The sequence below is a fragment of the Phacochoerus africanus genome, chromosome 8 (assembly GCF_016906955.1).
Source record: "Phacochoerus africanus isolate WHEZ1 chromosome 8, ROS_Pafr_v1, whole genome shotgun sequence".
Lineage (NCBI taxonomy): Eukaryota > Metazoa > Chordata > Mammalia > Artiodactyla > Suidae > Phacochoerus > Phacochoerus africanus.
Genome location: NC_062551.1, coordinates 80,291,231 through 80,314,232, shown reverse-complemented (window position 1 = coordinate 80,314,232; position 23,002 = coordinate 80,291,231). Strand labels below are relative to the sequence as shown.

The window sequence follows — 23,002 nt, the reverse complement described above, 5'->3', positions numbered from 1 at the left end:
GCATCTGTGACCCATTCCACGGCTTGTGACCACGGATCCTGGATTCACTGAGCGAGGCCAGGGATCAAACTCGCATTCTCAAAGAAATTATGGCGGGTTTTTAACCTGCTAAACCACAACGGGAACGCCAAACCACTCATTTTTCTTGAAATTGGCTTCTTGAAGTTTATGCCCCTGGCCTTTGCCTAGAATGTTCTTGCCCACTGTCCTCTCTTTTGAGAATAACTATTCCCTGAGCACCTCTGCTTGCAAACAGCCACCCCCACCTCTGCACTGCTGAACAAGTCTGCAAAGCCCTCTGCTACCACAGGGCACTGTCGCTGGGCACAGGTCTGTTCATGGCAGCTTCCCCTAGACTAGGAGCTCCTGGAGGGCATGGCTCTGTGCCCTCCTCAACACCCAGGGGGGCCAGAGATCACCTGGCATGTGGCACAGGCTCAGTCCATAGGGCCAAGGAAGGTGGGGAGCTGTACCAGAAGACCCTGTGAACTCTAAGAGGCTGGGCTCCTGGTCTGTTTAGATCCAACCAGCATGCTCAAGGCCAGAAGGCCTCGACTGGAGGTGGTGCTGCCAGTTCCTGGTTCCTCTTGGCCAAGTTACCAAACCATTCGGCTGGGGAGACCTCACAATTATGCTGTGCAGTCAGACTCTAGCAAGGGCCCTAGTATATAGCAGGTGCTCAGTAAAAGCAGTAAAAGCCATTTATCCCCTTTCCTTCCTCCCCTCCTTTTTTTTTTTGGCATTCTTTTAGGGCTGCACCCATGGCATATAGAGGTTCCCAGGCTAAGGGTCAAATCAGAGCTACAGCTGCCAGCACACGCCACAGCTACAGCAACGCCAGATTCAAGCCGTGTCTGTGACCTACACCACAGCTCACAGCATCGCCGGATCTTTGACCCATTAAGCGAGGCCAGGGATTGCATCCATGTCTTATCAGTCGGGTTCATTTCCGCTGCGCCACAATGGGGACTCCCTCCTTCCTTCTTAAGCGAACACTCAGGGGCAGCATCTGTGCCCTGCAGTGCCCAGGTCAGACAGAAGAAAACACAAGAGCGGCTTGAATTTTAAGGAGCAGGAGGGGAGGAAGGAAGGCGGCAGGTCCCTGCAAGGTGTCCCAGCTGGACTTGGCACCCACAGGCTATTCCTCGAAAAGTGAGACCCATGGCCCACGTGTGCCAGGCCACCCCAGGGTCCTCAGCTTTTCACGCCTCGCTGGGAAGCGCTCCCATATTCTCTTAAGCGGAGGCGCCTGCCTCTTGGTGCTGTAGCCTGAGTGCTGATAATAAAGGCACCTCTGTGTGTCTCTGGGGAAGCGGGGCTGGGGGCGGCAGTGAGGGGGGGGCCACAAAGCTCCCGCAGCTGTGTGTTTGCAAACAGGGGAGCTGAGCTGTGCAGAGGGGCTGAAAGCACTAATTGTCTTTAATTAAAGGAGGTTGGAGGCAGCGCAGGCTTTGACAAAAGAGATTTCCAGCCTGTTAGCAGCTTCAGCCTGCGCTGGGGCTGGCCGCCCAGGCGCGCCCCCGGCTTTGTCCCTGTGGGGCCTGGCCCTGTGGAGGGCACAGCCAACACCTGCCTGGTGGGGGTGGGGATGGGGGCCACGCAGTAGGACTATACTGAGAGTGCTGGGCTCCTGGGGCCTGGGAGGATGTCTCCGTGGAGAAGCCCCTCTCTCATTCATTCATTCACTCAGCAAGCATCGCTGAGCACTTGTTATGTGCTGGGCCAGTGCTCATAACTGGTGGGACAGAGACGTAACAGTCCTTGTGTTTCAAGGGACATCCCATTCAAAGAGGCTGCATGGTACAGTGACTGCAGGCATGGATGCTGGCACCAGCTGGCCTGTCCTTGAACCCCGGCTGTGCTGCTTACTAGCTGTAGGATCCTGAGCAAGTTACTTTACCTTTCCTGCCTCAGTTTTCCCATCTGTAAAATGGGGATGAGAAACACATATTTTATAGGTTGTGTGAGGATCAATGAGCTATAAGATCTTTGTCCAGTGCACTTTACAAACATCAATGGTCATTCCTCATTCATTGATTCAACTCTGTATCTAGCTGCAGCCCCCAAGGGACTCAATGGTGGGGAAGAACCCTGGCTAGGAGGCTGGCTGGGATCCAGCCCCAGCCCCGCCTTTCACTCGCCGAGCAGCTCAGCCTCAATTTCCCCACCTGTACAATCAGGGCTGAGCAGGATGGCGGGAGAGGCAGGGCTCTGCAGTGCTCCCTCCAGTGTCCTGGGAATTGAGGCTCCTCTGCAGAGCCGGCCTAAGCAGGCGCCTGCTCCTGCTGCATACAAATGGGCTCAGCCTCCCACCCAGCAGCAGCTTCTTCGGCTCACGCCCTTCTTTTGTCTTCTCTCCCCAGGCTCACCCTCCCCAGTCCTCAGACACATCTGCAGCCCCCCTAGCAGGCACATATGCGTTGGTGATCTCCCTCCCCCTCTCTCTCTCCTACACACACACACACACACACAGACACACACATGTGCACCTGCCCGATTCTCGGCCTCACCCCCATCCCACCCCCAGCGATAGAATCTGCCTCCATCCCCCTCCCACGTTCGAAGGCTCGCTGACCCTGGGTCGAGGGTGGGTGGGAGGGAGGTTGCCGCTTGCAGCCTCTGATCCCCTCCAGCCCAGCTGGCGGGGCTGGGTGGTCGCAGGGCAGTGGAGGGAGGGGGCAGAGGGCACGAGCATCCTGGAGCCAGACTTCTCAGGCAGGGGAGGGGAGGTCAGCTCCTGAAAGGGTGGGCTGAGTCAGGCCATGAGGGGAGGGGCAGGTCTGGAATTTCCACCATGGGGAGCACCGTGGGAGGTTGGGGGACAGTTACCCACACCCACTCGGGGCCACAGTCCCTTGGCTAAGCTATCCAGAGGCCCTGATGAAGAAACCCAAGCTCAGAGACGATGGGCATGCCTCAAGGGCACACAAATGGGGTCACGCCAAACCAGGGCACCACAGAAGTCCCTCCAGAATCAAAAGGCCAGGCCCCCTGTGGCCAGCACAGGGCAGAGTTGATGGGTGGATGATGTGGGCTCAACCAAAACCTATAGGAATCTAGCCTGGGTGGGAAGGAGAGGGTCCAACCAGGGGTGCTCAAGAACCCCCAGAAAGACAGACAAATTCCAGGATGGCCAGGTCTTAGGCTGAACCCCCACCACCACCACCACCACCACAGTGGTTCCCTATAAGGCCCAGCCCCAGCATCACCCAGGACTGAGGCTGACCTCTTCCCTATGACCCCTGACCCTGGCCCCCTGTCTGCCCTCACGTACTGACCTCGGGGGCAAATGGGCTCTGGTCGTGGCTCCACCAGCTCCCTAGAGCCTGAGGGGGTGTTTCCCCAGTCACCTGCCGTCCACTGGGCTCTCAGTCTTCTGAAGGCAGAGCCTTGTCTCCCACGGCCACTGCAGAGCAGCTACTGGGTGTCCGCCTGTGCTGCAAACAGCCCTTCCAGGCCAAATCTCCTGCCCCCTCTTACAGACGAGAAAACTGAGACTCAGAGGTGGAGGCACCTGCCTAGGGAATGGGGGTAACCAGGGCTGTGTGAACCTGGGGGCCTTCCTCCCCACTGCATGGGGCAGGGTGTGGGGCTGGGGGTGGGCAGTGAACCTGGGCAACAACTGCATGGAGCGGTGAGGAGTGTGCCAGCCTGGCCAGGTGACTCCTTGAGCTAGCAGGTGAGGAGACCTGGCAGCCACCCCGGATGTGTGCACCACCTTCCCCCTATGGCGGAAGGCTGGGGGGCTGCTTTTGGACCCAGGCTTGACCCCTGTGTCTGGGATGGGGAGAAGGGCTTCACTTGGCAGCCCATAGTCCCCCTGAGCCCTTGGCACGTCTAAGAGGGGCAAGGGATCTCCTGAGGGCGGTAGGGAAGGAGGGGAGGAAGGAAGAGGGGGAGGGGAGCGAGACATAGAGGATAGTCAGACAGCACAGCAAGAAGGGCCTTCGGGTGGAGGCTGGGACCGAGACAGGAAGCTCAGTTAAGGTGGAGGCACCAAGAGATGGAAGAAGAAAGAAAACAAGGGAGGAGGGAAGGGGAAAACCAAAGGAGGGAGGAGAAGGGAAGGCAGGAGGGGAGGAGGAGAGGGGCCAGAAGAGGCGTGAGTACATGCGGGCAGGGCTGGGGCTGAGCCTGGAGAGGCCTCCCTCCAGTTGGAAGCAGAAAGATGGAGGGGGTGGGAGGGGGAAGCCCCGGGGCGGGGGGGTGGCGGCATCGGCTGGGAGGGAGGAGGATGGGAGTAGGCGAGAATGTGTGAGCCTCAGTGGGTCTGTGTGACTGAGCATGTGTGTTTTCAGGCCCCGCAGGTGTGGGAAGCAGACCGGGGTGTCTTTTCTTGCTCTTTTGGGTCCATTCACCCTTCTCATTTTGTATTCATGGGAACTGAGCTGAGAGATTAATTCATATTTAATGTGGTCTTTACTGGGAGAATGGAGGTTGGTGCCAATTTGTTTTTTTTTTTAAAGGCTCCAGGTAAGGAAGAATTGGTCCATTGATTGATTGGTTTTCTCCATCCATCCATCCATCTATGCGTCATACTCACCCACTGAGTACCTAATATGTGCCAGGCACTGTGCTGGGGCAGGAGTACCAAAACCAGAAATACAATAAGCTCACATCTGCACTGGCTGTGGCAGCCCGGAGGGGTGGGAAAGCTCCATGGGGGCCTGAGTTTAAAGGCCGGCTCCATCAATTAACGTGCTGTGTGAGTCCCTTTGCCTCTCTGAACCATTTTCTCTCTTGTACAATGGGGGGGAGGTTCCTGTTCCCTGGGGTTGAGGTGGGATCCCAGGAGACAGGGTATCTAGATGGAGCCTTAGGGAAGGTGAGCAAGGAGGTGAGCAAGGAGGTGAGCAAGGAGGTGAGAAGCCGCTCCTCTCCTGTGTGCTCTCAGGCACTGGGGTGTCCCAACCACTCCTGCTGGCTCTCCCACCCCCCATGATGACTCTTACTGAAGATGCTGAGCATCCAAGGCCGCCAACTCTGCCAGGCCCAGGAGGTGGTCGCAGCTGTGCAGTGCCCCCTGGGAGCTGGGGTAGGAGGAGGGTCAGCCCTGCCCAGCCCAGGCAGCTGTGGAATGAGGAAGGGGATGAGGGTAGGCGGGTGCCCCTCCCTGGAAGCCCCACACCTGCCCTGCCCCTCAGGCCTGGAATATTCTGGGCCTCCTCATGCTCTTTCTGCTTTTCCTCCAGGTCTCAGCTCAGGTGCCCCTTCCTCTAGGAAGCCCTCGGGGACTCCCAGGCTGAATGTGGTCTCACCCCAGCTCTGTCCCTCTTTTGGATCCTCACAGAGTTGGGTTTCCCACTGTGAGCTCCTAGAGGCAGAGGAAATCCCCATTCTGTGCTTGGACCCGGCACAAGGCCCAGTGCACTGCAGGCGCCAGCCATTTCTGGAGGGGCTGGGGCATTTGTTGGTCCATATTTTGCCTGGTGCTCCTGGGGATGGGGAGGAGGCTGCTGCTTTCCCTGGGGGCCAGAAATCCACTTCTTCGGACACCAAACCCCTCCCTGGGGAGGGGCTGTTGAGGACTCTCTGGACTTCGGAGGTTGGGGGTGGGTGAGAGTAGGGGGACCAGGGGGACAGGAAGAAGGGAAGAGAAGTGCTGGCTCTGCCTCCGACTGACCTTCTGCCCTTGGGAGCCTCATTTGCCTTGGCAGTAAACCAGCAGGGTAGCTTCATGGTGGTGGGTGGGGAAGGGCAGCATCTTGGCCTTAGTCTGGTGGCCACCCCCCAAAGGAGCTTGTGGTGGGCAGTTCTTCAGACACCATCACACAGTGGCTGCCCCTCTCCCATTCCTTGCTGTCTCCCCTTCCCAATCAAATGAAACTTCAAGATAACACCCACCCCTGCGAGCACATGAACCCCCACAGCCCCTCCTGGGTGGAAATCTGGGTATCTCCCCCACAGCAGGCAGACCTGAGCTTGGCTGCCAGCTCTGCTTCAGTCTAGCTTTGGACTTGAAATGCGAACCAGACAGACCAACTAGGCTGGGCCACCACTTCCTCTAGCACCACTCTCCCGCCCCCAGGCCAAGGTGGCCCACTCCTTGCCAAGGCCAGCCTGTCCCCTTCCCGCTCCCCCCCCCTTTCCCCGGGGTGTGATCCACAGAGTGGCCCCCTCCACCCTTGCCAGGATGTAACATTCACCAGCATCATTTCTGGTCCCGTCGACGAAGAGAGAGCCCCACCCCCCGGCAGCTAATCCCCACAAAGCCCAGCGCAGAGCCCAGCATGACAAGCAGGCCCCGTGCTGCCTGCAGCTCGGCCGGGCGTGCTCGGAGGGGCCGAGGCGGGATTCAGTGCGGCTGTCACTCTCTCTGTCCGCTCCTCTAATTGGATTCCCAACACGCAGAGGTCAGCAGAAACGCTGGGGAGACGGGAATCAAAGGGAAGGGGCGTCCGGGAGATAAAGACAGGCATTCTTCCTGGGCCACAAAGACTGCAGCGCGGGGAGCGGGAGGGGACCCCGGCGAGGGTCTGCCCATCTGGAGGGGGCCGGGGCCGGGAGAGCCGGAGCAGGCGAGCAGGAGGCTGAGGCTGGAGAGCCGGCTTCCCTCCAGCCCAGGGCCTCCTCGCCTCTGCTCATGCGCTACCTTGGGCTCATCCACCATCCCGCCCGCTATAGGGAATGGGCATCCTTGGAGCCCGGGCATCCTTGGAGGCCAGACCTCCTGCTCCCACCCACTCTAGGAAGCATGCTTGGAATTCGAGGAGTTGGCTGGACCTGGGTCCCAATCCAGCCTTGCCACCTGCTACCGCCTGTGAGGTTCAGGCAGGCCCTGGCAGCTCTCTGGCCTCAGTTTCCTCCTCTGTGGAATGAGGACAACCCAAGAGGGCTGCAGCCAGGATCCAATGCGGTGATGTTCGCTTGGAGGGCAGCAGGGGTACAGGGGGTGGGGAGGGGTGCCCGGTTCACATGTGCCCTGTCCCTTCTTCCTAGAAGCACGACGGCTCTTCTGCTGGCCTTTCCCACCACTGGCCTTGCTTTGGGGTCTCGTGGAGACCAAGCCTCTCTCCCCAGGGAGAAGGCAAAAGTGCTGCATAAACAATACACCCGGACAGATGTGAGAAGAAGGACAATCCCAGCCTGGGATGGGCTCTGCCCTCCCGTCTTCACCACCATCCCAGCCTCTCTGGCAGAGAAGAAACCGGAAGCTCCAGGAAGTGAGGGACATGGCCAAGGCCACCGACTGGAAAACAGCAGAGACTGGGGAAGAACTGACCTCAGCCCAGCACCGTCATTGCACCCTTCCAGGGCCCCCCATCCTTCCTGTAAATCATATGCAGATTCTGAATGTATGTGTTTTGTACACAACTAGCGGGGAAGGCGGCCGGGCCAGGCACGGAGGCTTGCTACAAAACAGGCCCAATTTGCTTAAAGGACGTTGGAACTGCTAACTTTGGCTCAGGAAAGAGACATGAAGAGGACCTCAAAGGGAATTTCTAAGAGACAGAAAATCAATGGCCCTGACATTCTGGCCCCTAGAAAATGCATGTGTGTGTGTGTGTGTGTGTGTATCCCCCTCCAGTACACATACTCCACTAGAGGGTCCAGGGCATGCCCACGGACACGCATGCCCACAAACACCCTTTTTCCAGGAGCACGTACATCTGGTTTGAAGTATATATATATCTAACAGAGTATATATAAATGTGTCCTCTCTGGCTTGACCTCCTAGTGGTTGATGTGCATGCATGTATACACACTTACTCGACCCAGGACATGCGTACCCAAGGACAGATTCCCCCGTGCAATGACAGGTGCACACACTCATTTTGTGGTACCCACGCTCCTTTACCTGCACTGGTCCAGCTGATCCAGCTCATGCACGCGTATGCTCCTCCCCACGTGTGCCAGGACAGGTCAGACAGACGCAGGAACATACAAACACAAGGGCAGTAATGACCGAGAGTGGGCTCCAGGGCGAGCCATGTGGGCAAGGGCACATATGTGTCCCACCCCCGAAATGTACGCACACGCTCTAATGTCCAAGAGATGGTCTAACCACACACCATCTGGGTCGGTGGGCATACTTCTACACCTGCAGGAACACAGACTTCCAGCAGGCCGAGCACACACTCTCCCACACGTAATGGAGCCTATGCACGCTCACCTGCAAGTGTGTCGGGGATGCTCAGCCCTGACCCAGCACACGCGTGCGTGCACATCCCTCCCAGGCCTCCAGGGAGCTCCCACAGACAGACAGCTCTGACAGCAGGGTGTGGGGGGAGGGCAGCCCAGGGCTGCAGTTGCCAGGGTTACGGATGTGGGGCTCCCAAAGCTGCGCAGCCCGCCCAGGCAGCGCAAAAAGGCCAGCGACCACTCTTAGATCTTTAAAATGTTGCTAATCAAATGGTGACGCCTTTAAGGAAAGAAACTTGAGTCTGGTTTCCTGGAAGGAGCCAACATAACACGAGGCTCTGGGCCCAGAATTTGCTGGGGACAAAAGGACAGAGGTGGGAAAGAGCTCTGACTGGCCCCCAAGTCCCACCCAGCCTGCAGCTCGTGCTCCAGCAGACAATGCATGTTACTGGCTGTGTGGCCTGGAGCAAGGAAGTCACTCGCTCTCTTTGAACCTCAGTTTCCTCCACTGCAAAAAAGGGATGGTCACAACCTGAACATTTAGTTAGCAAGGTCCAGGCTCAGATCAGCACTGACCACACGCCACGTGCTGGGTGCTGTGCCCGATGCTTTCCTCTGACTATCCCACTGAGGCCTTGCAACTTGCCTGTAACATTCCATTTATTATTATACCCATTACTTAGAGGAGGACATCAAGGCTTTGGGAAGTGAGTCACCTGCCAGAGTCACATAGATAGCAAACGCAGAGCCAGTATTACAACTCGCGTGGTTGGCTCTGACCTACACCCCTAAACCTTCCTGCTTGAGGGCGTGGGGGTGTGTCAGATAACTTGCAGTCCTCATTCTCGTGTCACAGATGGTCACGGCTGCCCCGCTGACCTCTAGAGGGGAACTTTGAGAAACACGCAGAACAGAACCAGAGGCTGTTGGTGCCTAAGTCATTCTATAAGTGGTGACATTGAACCCCAGAGGTGAGAGGGAAAGGGGGTGCTCTGTTAGGTCCAAGTGTGAGTGGGTGGGGGGCAAGAGCTCCTATGTGGACCCAGGAACCTTGACTCTGTGAGCTGCTCCTGTGCTGCTCAATAAAAGCACTCGGTCTGGTTAAAACAATGCCATGGGAGTTCCCGCTGTGGTGCAACAAGAGCGGCGGCATCTTGGGAGCACTGGGACACAGGTTTGATCCCCAGCTCAGCACAGAGAGGTAGGGATTTGGTGTGGCCACAACTGTGCCTTGATCGCAACTGTGGCTTGGATTTGATCCCTTGTCCAGGAACACCAACACCCCCCCCCAAAAAAAACAAGCAAACAAACGATGTCATGCCACAAGCATATATTAGGCCCTGGCTGTATACCTAGGCTTGGCTGCACCTGAGAGAGGACTACCAATTACTCACCAGTCCCCTTAATTATACACTCATGGTTTTGCTCTCCAGGTGCTCTGCCAGGGCACTGGCAGGTACCTGCCCCAAGAAACATTCCTTCCTGGAGCAAGAGCACTCCCCTCGCCAATCCTTCTCCTGCCCTCTGAGGCCCCGTAACTCTCTGGGTTTCTTCTAAACCCTGCAGGCCCCATCTAACAATGTGGAAACTGAAGCTCAGAGAAGAGACTTCCTTAATTAAGTCAGGCAATGGGCCTGGGGTCTGAACCTCAGATCAGGACACTCAGCGCGCTGGGTGCCTCCTCCTGCTCTGTGTCTGCACAGACCTGGGCACGTGGTTGGCCCCAAGAAGCTGGTGCTGAGAGATGGGCCCCCAGTAGGCCCTGGTCCAGGACCACTGTCCAGGGAGTCCAAACACTGTCTGGCCAGTACAGGCAAGCAAGCAAAAGCTAGGATCAGGCTTGTCAATGTGAAACTGCAAGAAGCATGAAAGATGCTCTCAGAGGCCCCAAGCTCTAAGAAGGAGTTGAGACTTTACGGGAAATGCTGAGTCTCAAGAAAAAGGACCCTCAATCCATTCCCAGAAACATCTGTCCTGGGACCTGCTGGGCCTCCTGGCCATGTCGGTCCCTCCAGAGCACGAAGAACACCCAGCCTCCCAAGGGCCTCGGTTAGCATCCTTGCTCACTTCGGGGTTGGGAGGGGACAGTGTGTGAGACTGGGGTGAATGGGCTCTGCCGCAACTATTTATGGAGTCATTTCCATGAGCTCAACACCAACCTAGAACCTGGAAACAGTGGTGGACAACACAGAAATGCCTGCCATCCTGGAGCCTACATTCCAGGTGGGGAGACAAATGGTGAAGGAGCAAAGCACTGACCCCCAGTATGTCAGCCGGTAGTGAGGGCGATGGGGAGAACGAAAGCAGGAAGGCAGACGGGCTGCGGGCACACATGTGCACACGTGTGCACGCGAATCCACATGTACCCTCTTGAAAAGGAGCCTGATGGGGACCTTGGTGAGAAGGTGGCGTTCAGGCAGAGACCCGAATAAGGAGAGGACCGTCAATGGAGGCGTGTGAAGAAAGAACACTCCAGGCAGAAGAAACCGCACGGAGGCCCCGTGTCTGCGGCAGCGGAGACAAGGAGGAAAGGGGAAAAGATGGGTCTGAGGGAGGGGAGGGACAGGTCGCAGAGGGCCTGGCGCGCCCTTGTAGCTTTTATGCTATGTAAGATGAGGAGCTGCAGGAGTTCCCGTTGTGGCGCAGTGGTTAACGAATCCGACTAGGAACCATGAGGTTTCGGGTTCGATCCCTGCCCTTGCTCAGTGGGTTAACGATCCGGCGTTGCCGTGAGCTGTGGTGTAGGTTGCAGATGTGGCTCAAATCCCGAGTTGCTGTGGCTCTGGCATAGGCTGGTGGCTACAGCTCTGATTAGCCCCCTAGCCTGGGAACCGCCACATGCCGAAGGAAGCGGCCCTGGAAAAAGCAAAAGGATAAAAAAAAAAAAAAGGATGAGGGGCTGCAGGGGGTCCTGAGCAGAGGAAGGGCATGGTCAATGTTCTAGAGGGACCGCTGGCTGCAGGGGGCAGGGAGGAAGCAGGGTGATGTCCAGTCAGTAGTTGGACATGTGAACTTGGACTTTAGAGAAGAGGTCCCGGCTGGAGATTGGCCCTGAGAGGCCACCTGAAGCCACGGGCCTGGCGGAATCACCCAGAGGAAGAGAAGAGAAGGCCAAGGACTCAGCACTGGGTCCTTCGAGGTGGAGGAGGGGAGGGGAGCGGGGACGGGCCAGAAGCCCCCAGTGAGGCAGGAGGGACCCCGAGAGACAGTGGTCACTCGTCCAATGCTCCCCAGGGAAGCTGAGGCCTGGACACTGACCCCTGGGCTGGCCACACAGGTGTCACTCGAGGCCTTGATTATGAGCAGTTTTAGTGGAATGACGGGGCAGAGGTCTGACACGAAAAGGTTCAAGAGAGGGTCTCGGAACAGGATTCGGCAGCAGAGGGGCTGGGAGGGTCAGAGCCTGGGCGTCGGAATCAAACTGGCCCAGGGACCCAAGCTCTAGGCCCAGCTGTGACCCTTCCCAGCGTGAGCCGTGGGCAGCGCGCCTCACCTCACTGAGCCTTACTTTCCTCCTCTGATGAATGGGGAGAATATCCCTCTTGCTTCCTGGGGTTGTCGAGCATCAAATGAGATAAGGATGGTGCAACATTTTTACTACCAACGAAACGTGTAAATATTCCAGTGGGAAGGCAGCAGGTTTTGGATTTCATTTCTGGCTCCACCAGCCATTAGCTGTGCGATCTTGAGCTGGTTATTTAACCTCTTTGAGCTGCCACTTCCTCCTCTATAAAACGAGAATAACAACCATACCCAAATTCTGGGGGCTGCAGGGATCCAGCGTTCTATACCAAGCCTCGGGCATAAGGCCTGGCGCATGGTGGGCACCCAACCAATCCGTGTCCCTTCCTCCCTGGGCTCTGGTCTCTGTTATTTACAACTGAAGTCCAGCAGGGGGTTCAGGGAGCGGGGAGGGTCTCATTGATCCCAGATTTCATTGCTGTTTAAGCCCTTCCATCTAGTGTCTTTGGACCTCAGTTTTTTTGTTTTGTTTTGGTTTGGGTTTTTTTAGGCAAGAAATAGTTTTATTAAGATAGGACACTTGTGAAAGATGCAAGCAAGCAAGCAGGTAGGCAAGGAGGCTCTGCCTTTTTTTTTTTTTTTTTGGTCTTTTTGTCTTTTTAGGGCTGCACCTGTGGCATGTGGAGGTTCCAGGGTAGGGGTCCAATTGGAGCTACAGCTGCCGGCCTACACCACAGCCATAGCAACACGGGATCCAAGCCACATCTGCGATCTACACCACAGCTCACGGCAATGCTGGATCCTTAACCCACTGAGCGAGGCTGGGGATCGAACCTGCATCCTCATGGATACTAGTCAAATTGGTTTCCACTGCCATGACGGGAACTCCCAGGACTTCAGTTTTTATAAGCATGAAGTTGGTGGTCAGTGGCCTTGGCCCCTTCCTTTGGGGGATGCAGAGAGGACAAGAGACAAAGTTCACAGACTATGCTTGGATGCTAGTGACATGGGACTACTATGCTTGTGTGTTTGCCACCCCCTCTCGGCTTGGTTGGTTGGGCAGACAGGTTACCACCATCAGGAAACAAATCCCTGTGCTGAAACAAGAGCATCATCGCAGTTGCACGGGGCTCCACGGAGAAAGACGGGGAAGGCCCGGTGAGGGGGCAAAGAGCCCAGGGTACCGGAGACGGTAGGAGGCCCAAGGCTCCATATGGTTGTCGGGGGCTGGTTCACACCCTGCCAAACCCCACCCACGCCTTCCTGTTCACACAAACCAGGCGTCCTGGGCCACGAGGAACTCTTCCAGGCCACTTCTCTCACCCAAGATGGGGACTAAGGCCTCCTCTGGCGTTTCAGGGAACCCTGGGGTCTCGTCCCTGCAGAGGCGGAGGCAAAGGGTGGGGGCTGCCTGGCTGAACATCACAGGACATCAGGGGGCTCCCGAGAGAGCCTGGGCCTAGGAGGCTGAAGCACTGGGTTCTTGTCCAGACTCTGCCACGAAAGCAAGAGCACTGGGAAAGTCGGGTCCCCTCTTAGCTTCAGTTTTCTTTGCCTCTAAATTGGCGCTAATAACCTTCGCCTTGCGTCTCTCATGCGGGTATCAATCAGATCAAAGTATCTCATAGGGCGAGACCAAATGCTACACAAAAGCAGCCTCTAATCTTTTCTGGAATGAGACAGAGTGTAAGTAAATAAATACTGTACATATGTAAGACATTATAATTACAAATGGCACCCCCGCCCCCACCCCCTCCAAGCTATGGAAAAAAAAACCCATTTGGTAGAGTGTGAAGAATTCTCATTAGGACTTCGGGAGGCCTGAGTTCTGACTCCAGCTCTGTACCTGACCAGGTCAATAAACCTGGGCAAGCCACCCCTCCCCTGTTCAGCCCTAAAGCCTAGGCAGAGATCAGATGTTGATTTTTAGAGGAGTTTTGTAAATTCTACCAAGGAGCAATGAACAATATAAACATGTCCCCCCACCAACCCCCTTTCCCAAGGAAGGCAGGGTAGGGTGTGCAAAGGGACCCAGGTTTTGCCAGGTAGGTCTCAGTTCAAGCCCTCTTAACTGCTGTGCGGCCTTAGGAATCCCCCTTTCCCTCTCTGGACCTCAGTTCCCTCTGAGGTCAAAGTTCACACCTAGATACCAGGAGTAGAGGGAGCAAGGAGAAGCAGCAGGATGGAAGCTGAGGACAAAGGGCCCCAGGGAGGAGGTGCCCCAGCAGGGCGGGGTGGAGGCCAGAACGGGCCTGTGGGGCCCTGAGCCAGCTGCCGCAGCAATGAAAATCTCTTAACCACACAGAATTGTTAACGGCTCCCAAATCCTGTTGTACCACAGGCTTAGAAAGGCTTAAACTGTTAAATGCATAAACTTCCTCAATAAACGGGCTTCTCTCGCCAGATCCCGGAGCCCAGCCAGATGAAAAGGCAGCCGCTGGAGGGAGGGGAACTTCCCCAGCTGTTTATGGGCCTGCCGGAGTGTTCTGGAAGCAGCCTTCAACCAAACCCATCAACCTGATGCCTTCAGGGTCCGAGGCCAGTCTGGGCGAGAGACTCCAGGGTGAGATGGCCCGTGTTCAAAGCCCATCCCTCCCTAATGGTGTCACCTTGGTCAAGCTGCTTCACCTCTCTGAGCCTGTTTCCTCTTCCATAAAGAGGGGTGAGGATGCCTAACCCCGAGGGTGACTGGGAGTCACTGAGACACTGAGTGGGGAGCTGCCTGGTCCAGGGAGGCTCCTGACGCCCGTAAGCATGGGGGCCCTGATCCCAAGCCTTCCTGACATCTCCAAGAAGCAGAGGAGGTCAGAAGATCACACCTGCCTTTGCCACCTATGAGGGGTGTGACTGCCAGCCCTCAGTCTGTTTCCTAACCTGATTGGGGGATTCAAGAAAGTAACCGGGGAGTTCTCTTGGTGGCCTAGCAGTTAAGGATCTGCTGTGGCTCGGATCTGATCCCTGGCCTGGGAACTTTCACATGCCATGGGCATGGCCAACAAAAGGGAAGGTAACTGGGCCGAAAGGGAGCATGAGTTGAGTACTCAATACATGTTGTGTGGGGAACTAAAGTCCTGGCAGCCCCTCTACCCTTCTGCCTTGGTTAAGACTACCTCTCCTGTATCCCCCTGTCTCCCAAATGTCTGCCATCTTGTTTGGGGGTCGGCAGGAGGCCAGGGTTTTAAAAAAAAAAAACAGTCAGTATTACTTCGATCTTATTTCTGGACTAATTCCTACCCCCACTTTCTCCCATTCACCAAAGCCATGAGACAATAGCTCCTCTTCCAGGAAGCCTTCCCAGCTGTCCCCTTACTCACTCCTAAGTGTCCCAAGGCTGAAGTTACAGATGCAGCAAACTCTCCTATACCAGGAGGGCAAGAAGGGCCTTCCTTGGGTCCACAGTGCCCACATCTGGTCTAGGGACTGGCGCAGAGGAGGTGCCTGGGGAGTGTTATTCCACATGTGTTAACTTCCTGGTCCTCTGTAAAGACATCATCTGATTTCTCCAAGAAGCGGAAAAAACAAACAAACAAACAAAAAAAAAAACCAAAACACCCCAGAAACTGGAGTTCCATCACTGTCTGATGGCTGGCTGGCTGGACAGATGGACAAACAGGTGGGCCAATGGATGGAGAGATGGACGGATAGCTGTGAATAAAAATAGACGCTTCGAGAGCATACAGGAAAGGGGAAGTGGGGAGGGGATACTTCTAATTTTTAAGAGCAAAGTCTTGAACTGTCTGAGTGTGCGGGCCAGGGTCCTTATCCAATCCCTTCCCAAAAGGCTGGCCTGTGTGGTCTCAGCCCTGGCCTGAGCTGGGGGGGTCTGGAGGGGTTATCGATCACTGCCCTTCCCCCAGCGTCTCCACCCTTCCCTTGAAGAGAAGCAGCAGAACTTTCTGTGGGGGGATCTGGGCCTCTCCTCCCACCCAGCATTCCAATCCTCACACCCCTTTCCCCAGCCAGCAGAGGCTCTGCCAGCTGGCGGCCTCCCTCCTCCTCTCCCCGAGGCTGACCGCACCCCACCCCCACAGACTCATCTGGGCCACTGGTCCAGCCTCTGTGGGAAGGCCTGGAGCTGAGAGCAGAGTGGGAAGGAGGCCACCCTGAGGGTGGCCCACAATCCAACTCTGAGGGCCCAGAGAGGACCCCTGGTCCCTCCCCACCTTGGCTGGGGGAACACAGGATTCTGGGAGTAAAACAGAAAAATAAAGCCACAGGCATAATATCTCATGCTGGTGAGTATGTGGGGAAGGCTGCTGCCAGGAGGGTAACTCGGCCCAGTCTTTCTAGAGGATGATTTGGCAATGTGTTTGACACACATCGAAAGCTCTAAAAAAAGCACATACCCTGTGACCCCACAATTCCACGCCTGGAGATATATCCCATGCAAATATCAGAAGCGTGCAAAAGGGCAGAGGGACAATGACGTCCATCCCAGAATTTAAGAGAGTAAAAACCGTAAGCAATGCACATGCTGATCACTAGTGGATTGGTAAATAAATTATGGTACATCTATCCTAAGGAATTCTTTTTTTTTTTTTTTCTTTTTGCTAAGAGCCTCTGCAAATGATGATCTGACATGGAAAAATGCCCACAAAATATTAATATGTCAAACGCCCTTATATATTCTCAGCAGGAATCTATTTTTTTCTTAAAAAAATCAATATGTGTAAATACACATAAATACACCTAGAAGAACCTACACCAGTCTGTTAACAGCAGTTATTCTCTGTATGACTTTAATATTCCCCTTTTGGTTTATCGTAATTTCTAAAGATTCTACAAACAACTTGTATCGCTTTTGTGATAAGGAAAAGTTCTTTCTGCCTCAAAATAAAAAAGCTCATCAGCCGGAAAAAAGAAAAAAGTTCACAGGCAAAAAGACAGTGTTTGTGAAGGTCCCTATTTTTATAACACTTTTCTTAAGTATTTTCTCATTTACTCTGCACAGCAGCTCATCTGTTTATTCTGTTTTGCAGATGAGAAAACAAAAGACTGGGAGAGGGTCCCTTGCTTGCCCAAGGTCACACTGCAAAGAAGAGGTAGAGCTGGGGTTGGAAACCGGGTCTCCGTAGCCAAGGTCAAGGAGAGGCCACGGTGGGGGTGAGAGCAGGGCTGGGGGCTGCCAAGCAGGGCATGGGGAGAGGCTGGGAGGAGAAGCCCGGCAGCTGGGAACTGGGAAGTCTGAGCCAGCGGATCAACATGTGCGTGCAACCACCCCCACCCCCTCGCCCCCCCAACCCCACCCGCTGGCTCGCAGCCCCTCTCCCTGTCCAAGCTAAATATTAAAAATCCCATTACGCCCTGAGAGTATCACGGCAATCACGCTCACTGTGGAACTGCCTCCAGATCCGTTATAGACACACGGCTGCCACGGAGAGAGAGGATGCCAGGGCCCCCAGTGACCGCGGGGCTGGGGGCTCCAACCGATGGGTGGGGAGGGGCACGTAGGGGCTTCGTTAGGGAAGGAGAGACCAAGGGAAACAAGGATATGGAGACAAACTTGGAGAAATGGAGGCAGGGAGGCCCAGAAACATCGGGAAAGGGTCAGGGAAACAGACTCAGGGCTTGGGTGGGAGCAGCTGCTGCAGGGGAATTCCAGGGCCACTCTCCTGCCACCCCCAGCAGATCTGCTGGTGGCAAGCCCCAGGGGGCACTGAGATCCTAAGGAGGTTGGGGACCAGGGTAGGGAAAGGGGGGCAGAGTTCTTCTGAAGGAAATGCCAGGAGTCTCCCACCTGGCAGCTGTGGCCAGGGCAGGCCCAGGGTAGGCACTCAGTGAACAGCAACTAGATGTATGAAGACGGAAAGCCGTGCCCTGGCCCCTGCATCGGGCAGCCCCTGGACACCCACCTACATGTCACCCCTCAGGCCTTCGTGCGGTTTCTCGACCTACCATTCCTTCCCTCCCTTCCTTCAAGGCCTAATTCGAATGCCACCTCCTTCTGGAAGCCCTCCCAGAGGCTCGGTCAGAAAAGATGGCTTCTTCTTCATATCATCAAAGTGCTTAGCCTGGATGGACCTCATTTCTGGAAGGACCAGGCTCTGCCTTGTTCCCTTGTGTCTGAATCCTTTGCTCACCCAGGAGCCCCTTAAGGCCAAACCCTGAGTTGCAGGTGCTGTCTTCCAGCCTTTCCAGGGCAGCCTCAGTCACCTCAAATGACACCTCTTCCAAGAAGCCTTCCGTGAACCACCCAGCTGAAGCTCATCTCCTTTTGATCCTTATTGTTGCACCTATAGTTTTCTTTCCACTCATTACAGTCTGTAACTGTTTTATTTATTTGTTTATTAACTTTATTGCCCCCATCTTCCCCTGCTTCCACTCACCCAGACCAAAAACGCCGGGAGGGCAGCGAATGTACCCTCTCATTCAATTCTGTGTCCCCTAGCACTGGCGTGTGCCTGGCTCATAGCAGGTACTCAACAGATATCTGTTAGAAGGCTACCTGGTACACAGAGGGTATGCAACACCTGCCTGTTGAGGGGTCAATTGGCTTTTCCGGGCTCTTCCCCTCCCCACTGTGCCCTGCAAACAATAGGCACTACAGGAAGTTGGTCTGATTGAGTCAGTGTAGCTGGTAGTTTCGAGAAGCGCTCAGTGCATGGGGAATGCCCAGCCCATCCTTAGCCACCACTGCCCACCCCTGGGATGGCTGCCACTCCCCACGAGGACTCACCTATTTCCCCCCGCCCCCCGTCCCCTCCCCCGCCCCCGCCAAGAAGGCTTTATCCACCCTTATTTTCTCTAATTTGTTTTTAAGAAAGCAATGGATTTCCCCCCCATCAAATTAGGTTTCAGTATTAAATGGATCTTTCCAAACCACACCCAGAGACTCTGTTCAAGTCCCCTCCCAACCCTTAGGGTGGATGTTCCCTTGGGGGGAGAGGGGAGCAGGCCTGTGGTCATTGTTTGGCCTTGAGTCCTGCTTGGTCTGGCCAAGGATGTGTTAATATGTCATGTGTCTGAGCTCATGCTCCTGTTACTGGTTTATTAGGGCTGCTGGTTTAAAAATGCTGATTCTTGGCCCCACTTCAGAGGCAGAGGACCAGCCCTGGGGAAGAGGTTTGCACCTGACCCAAGGATCTGCATTTTAGCAAACTTCCCAGTGGCTCCTGAGGCTCAATAAAGGCTGAGAATCCCTGAGCTGGAGATGGAGAGAGCATCTTGCCAACCAACCACTCAGATGTGAGCTGTAATCACCATTCCTACACGTCCTGGGCTGGCGGGGCCAGTGCCTGTGGGACTCGGGCTGATGCAGCCCCACATCTGGGTGGCTACACACAGGCCACAGCAGCAGCTGGTGTCCTTCTGGCTCCCTGAGCTCATTAATCACACCCTGAATGGCCTCCGCTGAGACCCAGCAGCCGGCTGGGCCTGGGCCGGGGATTGGAGATCAGTGGGCGGGGGTGGGGGGGTGGCGTGTTGGACACCCCCTGCCCCAGCATTACCTTGATGCCTACCACTTGCAGAAAACAGCTCAGATTCGGATCCTGTGACAGGCAACTTCCGCCACGGCCCCAGGGACACCCATCATCTGGCCTTTAAACTTTGTGTGATTCCTTCCCCTGGAGTGTGGACTGGATTTGGAAGTTCTCAAGCCAGGGATGGAACCTGCACCACAGCCATGACCTGTGCCACAGCAGTGACAATGCCGCATCCTTAAGCCACTAGGCCACCACACCTGTGGCATATGGGAGTTCCCAGGTTAGGGGTCAAATTGGAGCTGCACTGCCAGCCTACGCCACAGCCACAGCAATGCTGGATCCTTAACCCATTAGGGCCAGGGATGGAACCTGCCTCCTCATGGATACTAGTTGGGTTTGTAACCTGCTGAGCCACATGGGAAGTAATGAGATGTCACTTCTAAGATGAGATCATAAAAAGACTGTGGCTTCTGTCTTGGGTGCCCTTCCTTTCACACTCCCTCTCTCAGATCATATGCTCTGGGGAAGCCACTGCATATGTGAGAGGCCCTCGTGGAGGCGAGGGACTGAAGCCTGAAAATAATCACACAAGGCAACGTGGAAGCAGATCCCTCTTCATTTAAGCCTTCGGATGAAACTGCAGCCCCAGCGGACCACAACCTCCAGAGACACCTGGAGCCAGAGGTATCCATCTAAGCCATTCCTGATTCCTGACTCAGTGAAACTATGGTGTCATCAATGCTTGATGTTTTAAGCTGCTAAATTTGGGGGTAACTTTTTATGCAGCAATAGATAACTAACACACCTCTTCATCAGAGCATCCCTCTGGCCACAGTTCTTCTTACATCTCTCCTTGCACCCTTAGTGAAAGCCACACCAAACAACTGAGCAGTCCCCCTCATGGGCCATACCAGTTCAGGTCCCCGGGACTTTTGTGATGCTGATCCAACCTCCAGAAGGCCTGGGCCACCTGGTCAATGTATCCTTCTTCTAAGACTCGCCCCAATGTCACCTCCTCTATGAAACCTCCCCTCTTTTTCTGTGCCCACCACAGCCTGAGCAGTTCCTATTAAAGCAAGTCTCATGCATTCCCAGCCTTGTTTGTTTACAGTCAGTCTCCTCTGCTAGACTGTGAGCTCCTAGAAGACAGGGCCACAGTCAGATTCTTTGCTGTCTTGAACTGGTGCTCAGCACAAAGTCTGACACTGAGGAGGTGCAGGTAAGGTTTGATGAGTGAATAACCAATCAGCAGTGAGGTATTGAGTCTGCACCCTGGACGGCCCATCCCATCTCTGCCATCTCCAAGGTTATGCACTTTCACACTCAAGCAGAGAAAACCAGATGGGTTGTCTTCCCCAAGGAAACAGCCTTTTCTTCCAATTTCCCCATTACTTTCCCAAGACCATCGCCACCCTAGAAGCTGGAATTCCTGGTTTTCTCTGATCTCTCTTCCTCCTCCCTTTCTAACCTGTCCCCACATCTCAGTCGGTTCACTGCCAAAGCATCCCTTGACGGTACCCCTCCTCGTCCCCAGCGCTGTGGGTGCCCAGCCACCATCTCTGAGATCACTGTACCAGCTTCCCCACAGGCCACTGCTGCTGTCTCTTACACCCCCATTTACACCCCCAGGGATCTTTAAAATGCTGTCTCAGAGGCCTGGAGGGAAGAGCCACGGAGCTGGTGGATGGGACAGACTTTTATAAAGGCGAAATCACTGCAACTACCCCAGGCTAAACTTGAACTGGCTCTTCAAGGCCCGTGGAAATAAAGTCCAAACTCTCATTGTGGCATTTGGCACAGCCCAGGATCCAATTCCACCTGGGAGGACAAGAGGAAGTGGACCAAGAAAGCTTTGAGTCTCCCCTGCCACCGCCATCACCGTCACAGCTCACTCTGCAGAGAACCTGTGTCAGACTGGGCTTTATACGTAGCATCTCATTTAGTTAACATTTATTAAGCGCTTCCTGTGAACTAGAAGCTACCGTAAGCGCTTTACATGTCTTAAGGCCTTGAATCCTCACAACCACCCTATGAAAGAGGAGTTCACACTCGGCTCAGGGCATCCAGCTAGTAACTAGCAGGGGCCGGGACCTGAACCCAGGTCTGTCCGTCTGCCTTCACAGCTGCACCTCTTACAAACTCCCTATGTTTACAACCCACCTTTGTGATTTTTTGCCATAATTAAACACCATCTGTACTATTGTTTATGTAATATTTTTCCTTAAATAGACTTAAGAGGCATAGTTGTGAAGAGGGTGATTTGAGGTGCAGCAGGTTAAGGATCCAGCATTGTCACTGCAGCAGCCTGGGTCACTGCTATGGCTTGGGTTCGATGCCTGGGCTGGGAACTTTTGAATGCCATGGTCCCAGCAAAAAACCAAACCAAACAAAACAACAACAAAAACAACATGGTGGTTTGGAACCAAACTACCTGGATAAGTCTTGCTGTATGAGCTCTCTGAGCCGCGATCTCTCCCCATAAAATGGCCCTTCCCCCATAGGGTTCTTGTGAGGATTAAATGAGTTAAACATTAAGCTCTCAGCACACAGTAAGAGTGGAGTCAGGAAGCCTGGCTCACAGTGGGGCTGCACTTCCCCATCTCTTTGAATTGGAAGTAACCACATCACCGGCTCTGGCCATCGAAATGTGCAGAGGAGTGATGATGCGTGGGCCATTCCAGGGGAAGATTCAGAGCCCTATACAATCTGTCACACTTGTTTCTTCCTTCTTCCCCGGGTGATCACAACATTCCAAATTGTGGCTCCTCCATCGGCTTGGCTCCCAGAGGGAGGAATCCCAAGCTGACTCAACGTTGAACCAGTCACATTACGTGAGAAACCAACTTTACTGTTTTGTCACTACAGCATACCCTGCCCTATACTGACGGCTACAGCTAAAGCTCAATAAATGCTATTTACTATGATTTACGTATTTTCTTAAAAAGGAAACTATCACTTTTGTAAACGAAGAAATACAGTGCCGCTTGTGATCAATATTGACAAAATTATTACAATGAGAAACATTTATCCTCCTATCAACTAAAATCAGCTTGCAGGCTCCCTGTAGTACGTACATACAGCACCATTCAAGAACTGTTGTTCAATGCCTCTTCCTAGGAACATTGCTCCTACAGCTAAACAACGGCTGCAGATTTGGAAACCTTGGCTACAGCGTTGCCAACGGTCAGCTCCAGGCCTCTGCCCCAACCAGCCTGACCTCCCAGCTGCCAGGTTCAATTCTGCAGCCCATATCAACTCCGTGCACTTCAGGGGCACCTGCCCTGCTGTGACCCTTACCTCGGCAGACCGTGCCATTCTCCACGGCCTCGAAGCCTGCTTTGCACATGCAGCGCCCGATAGGCACCAGCCACTCGCCGTCCCCGTTACAGTAGAGCTTGATGGGCACGTCCACCTCCTCGGCGTTGGCGATGCAGCTACCCCGGGCAGCCACCAGCGATGTGCTCTCAGCCCCCGACAGTGTCTCCTGGAAGACGGCCCCGTTTTGGATGATGCGGGGGCACTTGCGGTAGAAGACACGCACGGCGATGAGCGACATGCAGCCACCATAGTCCTGGAAGGCCAGGTAGAAACCGCTGCGGGACACGGGCCCGAAGCTCCGCACCTCGGTGTTGATCTTCATGACCCGGCCTCCAAGGTCCACCTGCGAGAAGCTCTCGTCGGCGGCAATGGTGTCCACCTTCACCCATGGGTTCTCCATCCAGTTGGGGAAGGTCTTGGTGGCTGAGTCAAAGTCAGCCTCATAGTAATAGAGATTGAAGGTCTCCTTGCAGGAGCCGGGCACACTGGGGATGCTGCTGCAGTCACGCACAGAGAACTTCATCTCCACGTGGATGCGGTGGGCGCCACGGCGCCGGATGAACTTGGTCCGTAGCCAGTTGTTCTGGCTCGACTCAAACACATTGCACACCTGGTACGTACGGATGGTGTTCATGTTCTCATCGTAGCCACTCACCTCTTCCCACTGTGGGTGAAATGCTGGTCAGGTGGGGGAGGTAGGGGTCAGCCCCAGGGAA

General features: G+C 54.9%; 1 protein-coding gene across 3 annotated transcripts in view; it reads right to left on the bottom strand.

Annotated features, from left to right (window-relative positions):
• Nucleotides 1–23,002, bottom strand: part of EPHB2 (EPH receptor B2) — a 194,859-nt gene that overhangs the window by 106,824 nt on the left and 65,033 nt on the right. For all 3 annotated transcript variants that reach the window (XM_047792387.1, XM_047792388.1, XM_047792389.1), the window contains exon 3: nt 22,266–22,950. In XM_047792387.1, the coding sequence (XP_047648343.1) occupies nt 22,266–22,950 (685 nt within the window). The remainder of the gene's footprint in view (nt 1–22,265; nt 22,951–23,002) is intronic.